Raw genomic sequence first — 13,925 nt, 5'->3', positions numbered from 1 at the left:
GTATAGAAAAGTGGCATACTTTGTAGAGTTGGGTGCCAGAGGTTCTTGGTGAAAGCCTGAGGTTAAGTCTAGACTTGACATTAATTTTGTGTCCTGGAGTCAAGAACTATTCTCACTCCACCATCTCTCTTTGACACAACCACAAGTGGGTTATTATAAGTGCTGATAACCCTTTTAATAATGCCACACACTTCCATCTTATGTAATTCTTTCTCAGCCGCTGTACATTTGGCTATGGGCACACTGTACAGTTTTATGAAAAATGGATCATGGCGTGTCACTAGCAAAGTACATTGATAATGCCTTACTTTGTTGCTAAAGACATCACTGTATTCCCATAACAAAGACTCTAGTTCCTGTTTTTGCACGTTGTTTAGACCACTAGCTTCTGAAATCATAGTGTTTACAAGTGTTTTGAAATCTGCTTCTCTTCAGTCTAGTTCTGTTATGTCTTTGTCAACATATCTTTTCTCCTTTACAAGATTTATAGTATTAAATTTATCATTACACAAAACTGTATTTGATCTGACAAACTTGGCGGAGATACACCCCATTTGGTGTTGTTATTATAAGTTTTTGTCCTCCCCAGTCAAATCTTGCATCTACACTCCTAATTCACAATATCCTAAGAATACAGTCCTCACTGAGTCCTGGTATAATTTGGCATCTATGCATAAATGTGACTTCCTCAATTGTAAAAGATGACAACATTTGGCTTTTCACAGTTGAACTGTGTTTTCCTGTAGCACCTTTTATTTTCACCTCAATGACTAGGATTCCAATGTAGTCTTTCTCACACTTCAGCTTTTTGCTTAGTATGGCAGATATTCCTGGCACTTGCCTGCCCAGGTACCAACTTTTACTCTAACGAATGGAGTACATATGCCATCCCCTTTTCCAGACTGAACATATTCATACAACAAACCATTTTCAATTTCACTAAAACAATGACTTCCTGAATAACAATTACCTATATTAATTCTATTCTTCTTTAGTCGATAAAAAGTGTAGAAAGTGCAAAAAATGTTGAAAATTGGAATCACATGCAGCAAATGCAACAATTTGGTTCATTTTCGATATGCTGAAATTGACTCAACAGTGAAAGAAAACAACTAATTTATGACAAGCTGGAACTGCGTTCAGTGCTGCCTTATAAACTTAGGTAAAATTACAAACACAAAAAGTTGTGAGTGTAAGTGCAAATTCTCAGCATTAGTTGAAGATTTAATAAGTGAAATTCAGTGTTTAAAAGCTGAGGTTACATTACTAAATAAAAAGGTGGACGAAATTGATTGGCAGCACCTGTTGAATGATAGTACGCCTAAATCAAAAACTGAGGAATGCTTTCCGACTATTATAACTCAAAACAGGTATCAGATTCTTGACAAAATACCAATAGCAGAAGTCGCAGCATTGAAATCCGTGCCAACTAAAAATAACCATTCAAACTGTTAAAAAATTTTGAGTGATAATTTCAAAACACACCAAGCCCAACTCATGTATTAATGCTAACCTAGTGAGTGAACAAAAACAAAATGTTCAATGTAATGTCAGTGAAATCTGCGAAAGAAATGACTGTGTAATCCATGAAAATGTATGCAACAAATTATTCCAAAATGGCAGTAGTAGAAGCAAGGGGAACCAGAAGTACAACAAGGGCCGGATTGTTGTATATGGAGACAGTCATGTTTGCGAAATACCTCAAAACATCACAAGTATCCGAGACAGCTTTACAGCTGTTGCTCACATTCAACCTGGTGCACCTCTTTCTGCTGTGGTGAAGCTGTGTGTGCAAGATAGTGAATCTTTCTTAGCAAATGATTATGTCTTTATCAAATGATGTGGCTAAAAATCAAGCAAATGACGCTATCAGGCACATGAAAGTAACACTTGGTAAGTTGACTGGCACTAAAGTAATTGTTCTTAACAATCCACAGAGACATGATCTAATGGACCAATCTGTTGTGAACTTGGAAGTGTGTAAAACAAATAATAGGCTTAAAACAATATGTAATAAATTTCGCAATATGTCTTTGGTAAACGTCAGTAACCTAGATAGAGACTTGCACACAACTCATGGTATGAAAATGAATAAGAGAGGTATAAATATTGTGAGTAAATTAATTATTGGTAAAATCAGACAAAACATTACACAAAGCAGTGTAAATAAGTGCATTGCTATAGAATGGCACAACCCACTCAGATAGGACCTGCCTCACAAGCGGCTACTGCTGACAAGCCAGGGAAACTTGTAAACCTTGCTGGACAGCCTGGTAGCTCTAAATCTCCCTGTATGGTCCAGCAGGAGAAACTCAGCCCTAACATCATACAGCGGAACCATTGTAGTCTTAAAAACAATCAGACCGGTCGGGTGACACATCCATCAGGTGTTTGACAATCCAAACTCACACTTAAATTAATTCAGCAAAACTTTCGAAGTCTTAGGAATAAGCACAATGAGTTGGATCCATTGCAGCAATTAATAACCCTGATGTTTTAGGTATAAGTGAGCACTGGTACACAGATGAGGTAATTAGTGTATGTAAGTCACTCTCCATGATCTTTTGCTCTGCCTTCAGTAGAAAAGAGAAACATGGTGGTGGGGTAGCTATCATTGCACCCAGCAGTAGTAATTATAGTGTAATGGATGTAAGTGCTTTCAGCACTGAGAGTGTAACAGAACTAGCAGCAATTAATTGTTAGTGGGGAAAGGAGAACTTAATTATTATAGGTCTATACAGACCTCCATCTGGTAGCCTAGATATTTTCTTTGACGTTCTTAATGACCTGCGTATTGACACTGACAGTAAATACTGCAATAAAAATGGCTGGTTAACATAATACTAACTGGAGATATAAATATTGACTTACTGTCCAAGTATTTTAATGAAAGCCATCTAAATCTAAGTGCTTCAAAGACTGCAATGATGGAATTTAACACAAGGAAACAAACAGAATTTGGCATGAAGTTATCCATAGGAAATGACATTGTCAAAAAGAAAAAATGGACAAAGTTATTGGGAATTACAATCCAGGACAGCCTCAAATGGGACATGCATATCGATTCCTTAGCCTGTAAGCTGTCGAAGAATGTATTTGCTATAAAAGTGATTAGCAAATATTGGAAGGATATGGGTATATTAAAAAGTGCTTATCATGCCCTATTCTCATTTAATTTAAAATATGCCATAGAAATATGGGGTGCAACAACTCAAGCGAACCTAAGCACATTATTACTACTACAGAAAAGAGTCATCAGAATTATTTATGGCGCCAAACCTAGAGAATCTGTTCCCAAAATTAGGTGTGATTACCATTGTAGGTGTATACATATTGAAAGTTATATTGCTCGTGAAAACAATACATTCAAATTTCAACTGTGACCTGCACCAGTACGATACAAGGAACAAGTTAAGATACCAAGTAAATAGCCACAGAACAGCTTTATGTGAAAAAAATTCAATTCATTCTAGACTGAAGCTAGCCAATGCCCTACCAAAAAGCCTCACAGCCCGTCCAACTAACAAATTAAAAGATCAGCTAAAAAGAATTCTTATTGAAAACCCTTTTTATTCACTAGATGAGTACTGTATCTATATGAAAAGTGCTTCATAAGTATGTCTAGCTCATAGTTTTAAATGACCTACAACTAATATAATGTTGATAACAGCAATATTTGTAATATTGTGATTGTATACTACCAAATGTAAAATGCATCAAAATCTAAAATTTATTAATACAAACAAATCTTTAGTTTGTAATTTATAAACAGATGCATTCAGAAGAATAATCTGTATGGTGTTCTGAAACTGTATTATTTCTAGGGTTTGTATTTGATTATTCAGTGTTGAATAAATATTATTATTTTATTAGGAATGCCCCATTGGTCATCCAGTACCAGTTCAGACTGGAACAACTGAACTGTATCCTTTGTCACAGTTTTGATTATCTATTATCGTGCCCCAAAGTTAGAGACATCCTACACAAGATCCTTCCCACTCCTCCTGAAGTGTTGTGCTATCGCCCACTCGACCTTCACGGCATCCTAATCCATGCCTGTGCCAGTCCAGTCCAAACCAGTTGTCACAAGGATGGTACCCCTTTGGAAGGCCCAGTTGCAAGATCTCCCCAATCAACCCACCCAGAATTGTCATAGGTTTATCCTGCTCCATTAATCTATGGGCTCTCTATGAAAGCAGCTGTGTTATGCACCAGCTCTGCTGCAATCATTGTTCAGCTGTTTATGTCGGTATGACTGCTGTATGCAGCTGTCCACAAAGAAGCTCGATTTCAATAGCTGCTTCACAACCTGGGATGTCTGTGTCCTCCATTGCAACACCAGCTTTTCTGGACTGTACAGATGGGAATTGCCCTTACAACACATTCTCCGATCCTGAAATCGTCCCGGACTCACACTACGGTAACCTACTCCCCTGCACCATCCAGCTACCTGTTTCTGTCCTCTGTGTGCTGTCACCTCCTCACGATTCACCTCCTCTCACCCTGACTGTGTGCTGCTCTCTGCCAGCACACCCACTGGTCTTTCCCCCTCATCTTTTCCCCCCTCTCCATCCCTCACAGCCACCTAATGCTGTGCCCGGTAGCCCTGTCCTGCCACCTCTATTCACTGCACGCTCTGCCGAGAAGTATTGCTTCTCTTCCCCCACCCGTACCCTGCTATCCCTCTCCCTTCCTGGCCCACTCTGGATTGTTGCTCCTGTTCAATTCGTGTCATTTGCATTCTGGTTGGAGTGGCCAGGGATAGCAATCACATGTGAGAGGTGTGTTCGCTTGTATGAACATATGTGTATTTTCTGAAAAATGCTTCAGCTAAAGCTTATACGTAACAATCTTTCGTCGTACCTCTCTGCAACTCGATGTGTTGTCTTTATGGTGAGTAGCGAGGTATCCTTTCATTATACTGTGGATTTGCCGATGTGGACTTTCCACTGGAGCCTGTACAGTCAACAAGTGATTTTAGAATAGTGACCAGGACTGAATGTGCTCTCTGGTACAGTATGACAAGTCTGATACCTATAAAAGTATCAGCTAGGGAAAGGATCAGATGAAGATGGACAGACATTCCTGAATGCCTTCTTTGTAGAGTTCTCCATGGATAGAAGTAATATTGGAGGTCCTCTTAAGATTGAAGAATATATTATGAGATATCTTCATTGGAGACAATACTACAGTGTTCGTTCAGGCAGGATGAATCTGTCAAAGGTAGAGAATTATTTCCTGAACTCACTTTCACTTAAAATCCAATATAATAATATACTGAATATGGTGAAACCAATTATAAAATAGGTGCAGGATACTTAGTATGGTAAGCTTATGATGAAAGGGTGATTTTGTCTTATCTATAAGAAGACATTTTCTTAGAAAGAGATTATTGTCCGTAGAACCCAAGCCACAGGAGTACGTTTCAAGCCTCTTAGGAAAATAAGGTGAAATATGGACGGAAACAGTAGAGGAAAATAGCTCATAATGTTACTAAATAGTTGTATCGGTATCTAAAGTGAAGGAGAGGCACCTATAGCAGACTGATGTGTGGCACGCACGCACGCACGCACACACACACACACACACACACACACACACACACACACACACACACACACACACACACACTTACCAGAAAACAGCATTTGATGCCTTTTATGCTCCGGTGCTTTCCCTAGTACAAAGTACTGTTACAGCCCTTGAGCTCACGGGTTGTAATATGTCAAACAACCGAAAGGTTACGGTTTGGGAGAGGGATATGAGTCGCGCCAGAGTGTGTAGAGAAATATAGGCAAGTGTGTCACTGACTTTATTACATAAAAGGTAATTCCCCAAATCCACAAATGTATTTATTCATGGGGCAGCAGTCCACACATTCAATCACAAACTGTACAGTCACTCAAATGCTCACTATTGCAGACACAGCAACATTGATTTCTGATTATCAGTTAATTTAAACAGGACACTCGAGGCAGGAAGGGGGTAGCCATGTGGTGCAAGGCAGGAGTGGGAGAGACAGACAACTCCGTGGCTGCATGGGACAAAAAGACTTCTGAGGGGGCAGAGCGTTCAAGTGATATGGAAAGATGGAAGATTGAGATGGAGGGAGTAAGGTAGTTGTAGGGAGGGATATATATAATGCCCACATGAGAAATGTAGAAAGAGTGGTGGGAGAAGGCAGTTTCCCCATCCAGATCATGTACTGTCGTCCCATATCATACTTTCTCCACTCCCCATTTGGGCGTTCTCTCCCCTTCCTATCACCCCCCCCCCCCTCCTCTCTCTCTCTCTCTCTCTCTCTCTCTCGCTCTCTCTCCCCCCCCCCCCCCCCCCCCAACTACCAACTTCTGTTCCCTCTCCCTACTCCCTGTTTCTATACCCCTTACATGCTCTATCCCATCAGATGTCCTTTCATCTTGTGCAGCCACTGGGCCATCTGTCTTTCCCACTCCTGCATCATACTACTCCACTACCCCAGCCTCAGTCCATGAATCTTTCTATATCCCCTCCCCACATCCATGGTCTCAATAATAACTGATAAATCAATCATCATTATCGCTGTAGCTGCAGTAGTACACAATAGGTTTCTGTGTGATTGTGTGTGTAATGTGTGCACTTCCTACTAGGAAAAAAAAAAAGAGAGCTGTTTTCTATGTAGTGTGTCTCTGTGCCACATATCAGCCTGCTACAGGTGAGTGACTACCTTTCCCTTATTTCACATATTGTTCCATCTGTGAATTTCCATTAACGATAATTGTATTGAGATATATTAATAAAATAGTGAGAGTTTGGTATAATAAATACCCCACAAAATTAAAACAGGAGAGAAAGAACTGTATTCAGACTAATGGTAATTAGTCCTGCTTCCGGAATATACGCATTATATCTTGTTTTATTCCAACAGATTTATCTTAAGGAGTGCCTAAAATACTGCTGGATGAGAAAATGTGTCACAAGCTGTTCTTTTTTTACACAGGGATTCTTCCACAGACACACAAGCAAATCACGCCAGGCGTAGGAGACACACACTGTCCACATCTGACCCTTCTTCAACTCTGTGGCAGCCGTGGAAGCGCAAATGTCGACCGTTCAGTGCAGAGAAACTGTCGATACCTCTACCGGTTCCTCACCCGGTACATATTGCTATCACCATTCACAACCGTGACAGTGAAGACCCCGTACCCCTCGATTCCGAACTCTGCCAGAACATTTTACGGGCGGTCGAGGAAGCGCACAGTGATCCTGCAGCAGCAGCGGAGGAAGATGCTTCAAATGTGGCCAGGTTCCGCGGTGGGAATGGCGACGGCACAGATTCGACCGGAGGCTCCAGGAGCTCTGTTGGGGAGGTTGCCGGAGCCTACAGCTGGCGCAGCTCAGACTGGAGCGCCAGGCGGAGGAATGACTCGGGCTCCATCAGGGTGGACCTCGCCTCTCCGGAAGATGTAACTTTGGACACCGACACATCCAGAGTCACATTTAGCACATACGGAACGACAGTTTAAATGTTTTGGTTTGTTACTGAAATGTTTCGTCGAGAGACAACTTTGCTGTCGGTGTCAGTTCAGAAATCTCAATTGTCTAGCTACTCTTAGACTTCAGTTTCTATATGCTTCCTCTGTGCCATTGTTCTGAGTATGTTTCCGTTTTTGTGCTATAGGGGCAACAGTTTATTGCAAAATTACTTGACAATGCTTAAAAATGATTTTTAAAATGGCAGCTTCTGTAAAATTCAGATACGAACCAGCTCACATTTTATGAATTTATGACATTATATTACAGCACTCGCATCAGTAGTTGGTCTGAGGAGAAATATTTGCCTGATAACATTGTCAAAAGGTCACTAGAGACTTTTAAAGCAAACAATTAAATGATCATGCCCATATCATTAATTCACAGATTAAAATGTGAAGTTAAAAACCTGTAAATAACAGGACATTTAAGTTCCTTGCCAAGAATGAATTGAGTTAGCAGTTTGATATACAAATCCATTCCCCGTCTGAAATAAACCAAATAAATCCAATTTCTTTCTTACGGATATATCTATCTTGTTTGGATTTACAAAAAATATATTTGCTTTGCTCATACTGTTTCTGTTAAACAGATGACGAAAAGAAAGAAAAAAAAAGGGAAGTTGTATGGACATGTGAAGCTCAGAATTGTGAATGCTATCTTTAAATAATATCATTTGCAGACATTTTCTGCAATCAGAAACATAATGTTTATTCTTCAGTGTGCGAAACAGTAACAGTCGATGCAAATTATAAACAGTTAGTGTAAATTACACAGGATCAGTGTTGGTAAATGTTCAAACTGTGGTGTAATTATCTTACAATATACATGTATGTGCTCAAGTTTTATTTTTAATAAACCATAAATAATTCTGTCACAAGTGAGAGCTTACTATAAAGTCACCAGAAATGGCACTGAAAACATTTCCCACTTACTTTATGTAATGTACAACTGATTTTATTAGAAAACAGAGTTTATTGCTTTTAATGTCATTCTAGTCAGTTTTAATCTTTGTTTTGTTGACAGGTTCTTCTGTGTTATTTCACCATAGTTTTACCACCATTTCTATTCTGATGCCTGCAGAATACCTATTGGCACAAGCCCTGTATGCTGCTTAATCCCTTTCCACTTCATTCTTATTCGCCAGCAGTAACATTTTTGTCAAACCTCACTGTTTTGAGAAGCAATAATGTAGTTCTAAATTGTGCCCATACATAACTTATGGCAGTGCCAGTACAGTGAAACAAGATTACATAAAATTTTATTGCTATATTACGGATTGTAAAAACAACACTACAGCAATAGCAGAAAAGCATATCTGGTTTGCTGAGCGTACAATAAGACTGATTAACAATGTGCATATTTATTTTCATTTAAATATATGTACAATGATCAAATGTAAGTTGCCATTTGTGCTACAAAATAACAAATCATCTAAGCAATTACTCCAGTAACAGTGTTTTACTGCTTGGACATATAAGAGTAACACAGCATACCTCCTAATTCAGCTTTGTAATTTAATTGTACAAATCTTCAAACATTCATAATGCCAGATGTTGTTGATGAAATTTACAAGTAGACACTATCTCAAGGTTTTGAAACAAAGACATTCTTATTATCAACTTACCGAGACAAGGAAACAGTACAGTTGAAAAAGACACAATATGTAACCAAGTTGCTGTACAAAGATGTCGAACATTTGGTCCAAAGCAAACTATGACTAGAATGTTTTCTGCAAAAGCATGTTACCATTTTTTTCTGTTCAGAGGTTGCAATAATTTGTCTCTTTCATGTCTTACTCTGCATAGTTCTCTTTAATTTACTCCTGAGAGAAGACTTTTGTTTATAAAACACTTGAGGCGTAGTGCCTACTATTGAAGCTAGACCTTGTTTCAGTGTTGAGCAGTACAGGTGTTCTCATCCATTTCCAGGCATGTTTGAAGTATTTTTTGTTTTGTTTTAGTTTTGTCTTAAGATTATACAGTAAGAAGGAATAAAATCACATTAAGGATAGATGCAACAGTTGTAATCATCTGTCTTTAATGTAGCATTTAAATTTCATTTTCGTCTTTTTTTTAAAAAAAAAAACTTTTTTTTACGTTTTATATAATGATAATTATTTTATCATAAAAGGAGGGTAGTGCTACTGAACAGCACCAGTTTGATAACCAATATTTAATAAACATGAAGAACAATTTTTTATATATCTTTTATGTGGTTCCCCCTTCCTTATGTACCTGATCATATTACCTAAATCAGCAGCTATTTGGGTATGAGAGCATCGCATCTTAAAAAAATAAAATAAAATAAAATAAAAATAAATAAAAATTAAAAAATTAAATTTTTTTTAAAAAGAACATGACAAATGTTATGTTTTAGATAATGAGAAAGAGCTGTGAATTAATAACATTTGCACCATCACTTATGTGTGCTTCCCAGTTTTTATTATGCAAAATTATAGATATCACTGTAAATAATGAATGTTTCTGCAAGTGCAAATATGGCAACAGAAATGGTGAAAATCTTGAACTGCTGATGATGTCCATAATACACCAATTTTACATGTAATATTCTTTTGTACAAAAAGTACCAAAATAAAAAAGTCTAATGCTGTTATTGAAAATATACCTTTGAGTCTTCACTAGCCATGTGCACTATCTGGTTTTTCATTTTACAGATTGTACCTATTCATCTCATCAATCTGATAACATATTAAAAATATCACAAGGTGGCTGCATGAGTGTCAGACTATAAACCCAAATATCCAATATCTCCCCTTCCTCATTTTGCAGAAAGATTAACTTATTACATATTATCATAAAATGAGCGACAAATGATGATACCGCTAACGTAAAAAATGGAAGGCAACAGACCCTATTTATTCTAGCACATAGCTCCTTGAAACCTATAACAAACTGAACATTTAACCTAGCAACCATTCACAATGAAAATTAAATAAAAGAAAACAATGCACACTAATGTTAATCTTGCTTTGAATGTCACTGTCTGTCCATTTTTTCCCAAGTATATCATTTTGTAAATATGGTTTGGCCTTGAGAAAACATAAGTTATTCTTCTCCCACATATGTTTCAGTGATTTTATTTTCTGTGAAAAAATGTAAAAAGTTTGCATAATAGTTAGTTGGTTGATTTGGGAGTGGGGACCAAACATAAAAGTCATTGGTCCCATCAGATTATGGAAGGATGGGGCAGGAAGTTGGCCACACCCTTTCAGAGGAACTGTCCAGGCATTTGCCTGAAGCAATTTAAGGAAATCGTGGAAAACCTAAATTGGGATGACCAGACACGGGTTTGAAGCGTCGCACTATCTCGCTCACTTTGCAAAGAGCTTTATGACATTCATATTCATAACATTATTTACTATCACATATTGTGTTTTTTATATCACTGTCAGTCAGTTGCAGTACAGCTGATATTTTGCTTTAGTTCATCATCTGTAATTAGTTAGGATTTCTCAGTAGTATTTGCAAAATTGTTAGGTCTAAAATGAAACTCCTGTCTTTTTCATAAGCTTTATTAATGTTAGATTATAGTACTCTCATTATTTTTCATTTTGCTGTCAGCAATGATTTACTGTGAACTGCATTTGGCAGCAGCAAATTTAGGAATACCACAGACTACGGGACTGTGAGCAAACCAGCCACTTTAGTCAGAAGGTGCTTTAATATGGATATCTCCAACAGCTTCATAACTCTTAAGGATTGCAAACAAAAATGTGCAGAAAACCCAAGGAGTTCAGTCCCACAAAACGGGTTTGAAAAGACCAAGAACGGTCAGCTACAGAGCAGTCATTGCAGGAGAATGTCTGAACTACTACTGAACTCTGTGGGTAGTGAATACTGGGCAGCCAGCATTTTTAAGCCAAGTGCAAAGCCCAACTATGCCACATGTGATCTTGGGTAAGTGGAGTGCAAGGGTCCGGTTTTGAGTAGCACTTTGAGACAGTAATTCAATGTTTAGAGGTTTACTTATTGACTCGTGTTTTTGACTATATTTCCAAATGAAACTCACTTAAGGTACCATTATGGAACCTTGTCTGTCCACATGATTTTCAGCTTTCAGTATATTAAATATTTCGTTTGATGTACCGAAGATTTCTGTGTGTCTCCATAAATAATATTCACTAATTATTTATTAACATAAAGCTTACAGGGGCTCTGTTCAGTGCATGAGGTGCTATAGAACTAAATGGAAAAAATACTATTAAAATTGCTTTCAAAGCGTTTGTTACATCTTTGCAGAGCACTTTTTGTGTTCCTTCACAGCCTCTATCTGACTGTGTGGTAGTGGCCTGCACCTCATCTTGATAGGCGAGTGCCAGCCATTATCCCTGCCAATGCACTGTGACTCAAAGGAAACTCTGAAAATCAAAATGTACAGTAATGGAATCAATATTAATAATAACCTATCACTGATCTGGATACAAACACGTCGACTTACCTTTTTTTTTATGTGCATAAGATGCTACAGGTTTGTATCGTCAGAGGGGAAACGTCTTTCGAAAGAAGATTGTGTAGCAGTTATTGGGGGAACCAGGAATAATTTAGGCCATAATCTCAACAAGTGCAGCTGAAGATGAAATGAGGCACACCACTGGGAATACCCCACACACAAATGTCATCGGTTCAGTTTTTGAGGATTACTGCATTTGATTTTGAAGGATTTGGCTAGAGTTTCACCAAATAAGGCACGGTTTACACCTGAATGTTTCTGAAAATAGGACATTTGCACGACTAATTTCCAGAAGCATTCATTGTAACTAGAATGCTGTGTGTCCAAACCCTGTCATTTCCAATATTTTCACTATGCATTTTTTAACGTAAATGTTCCCACAAGATGGGAACTACCAAATAACTACAGACACAGCTGTAATCATAAATGGAGAAAAAACTGGCATTTTGGACAGTGCATTGGCAATTTTGCATTACATTTAAGGTGCGATCTGAAGCCTGCATAGGTCCTGTGACCATGACGTGAGCTAAGGAGACTTGCGCCACAGCCGAATAAGTTGCGGTTCGAAAAAAAAATTTATTTATTGGTGTGTTTCAGGTATAGGGCATCAGAACATCAAAAAGAGAAGTGTTACACCTCCTCGAGCTCAGGGGCCGTAACACGTCAGGATGCTCGAGAGGTACGGTTTGGGAGAGAGGGGTAACACACCGGCGAGTGTGTCATCAACTCAAAGGTACACAGCTGGCCTTTCACTGACCCTGGCGTAGGCACCGTGCAGTGTGCACGTGTGGATTAGCTTCGATGCCAATGCTGGAATGTGTTGTAGCATTGTCTGGTCACCTATACTTGCAGATGTAGAACTCCTACTCACGACACGGTTAACTGGTCACCGTGCGTATCGGCTGTGCCGATAGCCTGTGACACGGCCGACTGCTTCCTCAAGCACAACTTGTGGAGCACAACTTGTGGAGTGCCAAAGAAACACAGCCACCTGCCGTTGTTGCAGTGAGCCTTAGCAGCTCCGGCCATCCACCTAGGGCATCTCGGTCAGTGGCTGCAGATAACACTGCACCCAGGAGACCACGAGTTCGTGGCCCGGCCCTGCCCCTGTTGGCAGCATTTTGAAGTGCACCGGACAATGTCACCCAAAGAGTGCAGGCCAGCAACCCTCTCAGTCTCATGCCAGTGCAGCTTCGAGTTGTGGCCCACCCCGCCAAAGCTGTGGTGTGTCCGTGCAGTGGAAGTCGGAGGTAGTTTCAGTGCACCGGTCGGCCGCTGATATCCATTTCCAGGCGGTTGTCGTGGTTGGCCCGCAACTCAAACAATCGACAATCCCTCTGGTTCTAGATGTGGTCAGAACAGTGCTCAATTTGGCTCACTTACTTATACGTCTTTCCACTACACCTCTGACGTAGTTCGGCTGGAGAGGACAAGTGGGGTGCTCTTTAATAGACGTCACAGGTTTTCTCAACCCAGGTCACTAGGCACTGTTGTAACTGCAATGTGCTGTGCCGATTACTTCACACCTCTATACCGAATCCACCAGGCTGTGCCTCCTCGCCTGAGAATTCTCTAGATCCACCCTTGTACTTAACCATGTCGTCGTATATCTCCTCCCTTCTGTGAAGATTTGTCCCGAATCTTTAACAGAGTGTTCCCACTTGACTAGGCCTACCTTAACTATAATAATGTACTTATTGAGAACAATCTTCCAGACTGACCATATAGTACGTCTCCTCACACTTTACTACTACCACGTAGCACTTATCGTACTCTTATAAGACCTTTAAAATAATTGCTTCCGCAACTAATGCCAGTCGACCATTCTACTGGTAATTTCTGTGTCGGCACATCTACAGCATGTTCCCTCTTTTATCTTACCCAGAAATGCATTACGCAAAAGTCTTCTAGAAACGTGCCACAACTGCTCGCTGATATGG

General features: G+C 39.3%; 1 protein-coding gene across 1 annotated transcript in view; it reads left to right on the top strand.

Moving 5' to 3' along the window:
• LOC126336273 (uncharacterized) overlaps positions 1 to 10,139 on the top strand; it is a 737,143-nt gene extending 727,004 nt beyond the window's left edge. The window contains exon 24 of the mRNA XM_049999768.1: positions 6,980 to 10,139. Within this exon, the coding sequence (XP_049855725.1) occupies positions 6,980 to 7,505 (526 nt within the window). The 3' untranslated portion in view covers positions 7,506 to 10,139. The remainder of the gene's footprint in view (positions 1 to 6,979) is intronic.
• The last annotated feature ends 3,786 nt before the right edge of the window (positions 10,140 to 13,925 follow it).

This window comes from Schistocerca gregaria, chromosome 2 (assembly GCF_023897955.1).
Source record: "Schistocerca gregaria isolate iqSchGreg1 chromosome 2, iqSchGreg1.2, whole genome shotgun sequence".
Classification (NCBI taxonomy): Eukaryota; Metazoa; Arthropoda; class Insecta; order Orthoptera; family Acrididae; genus Schistocerca; species Schistocerca gregaria.
Note: the sequence above shows the minus strand (reverse complement) of the source record. Positions and strands in the feature narration are given on the sequence as shown.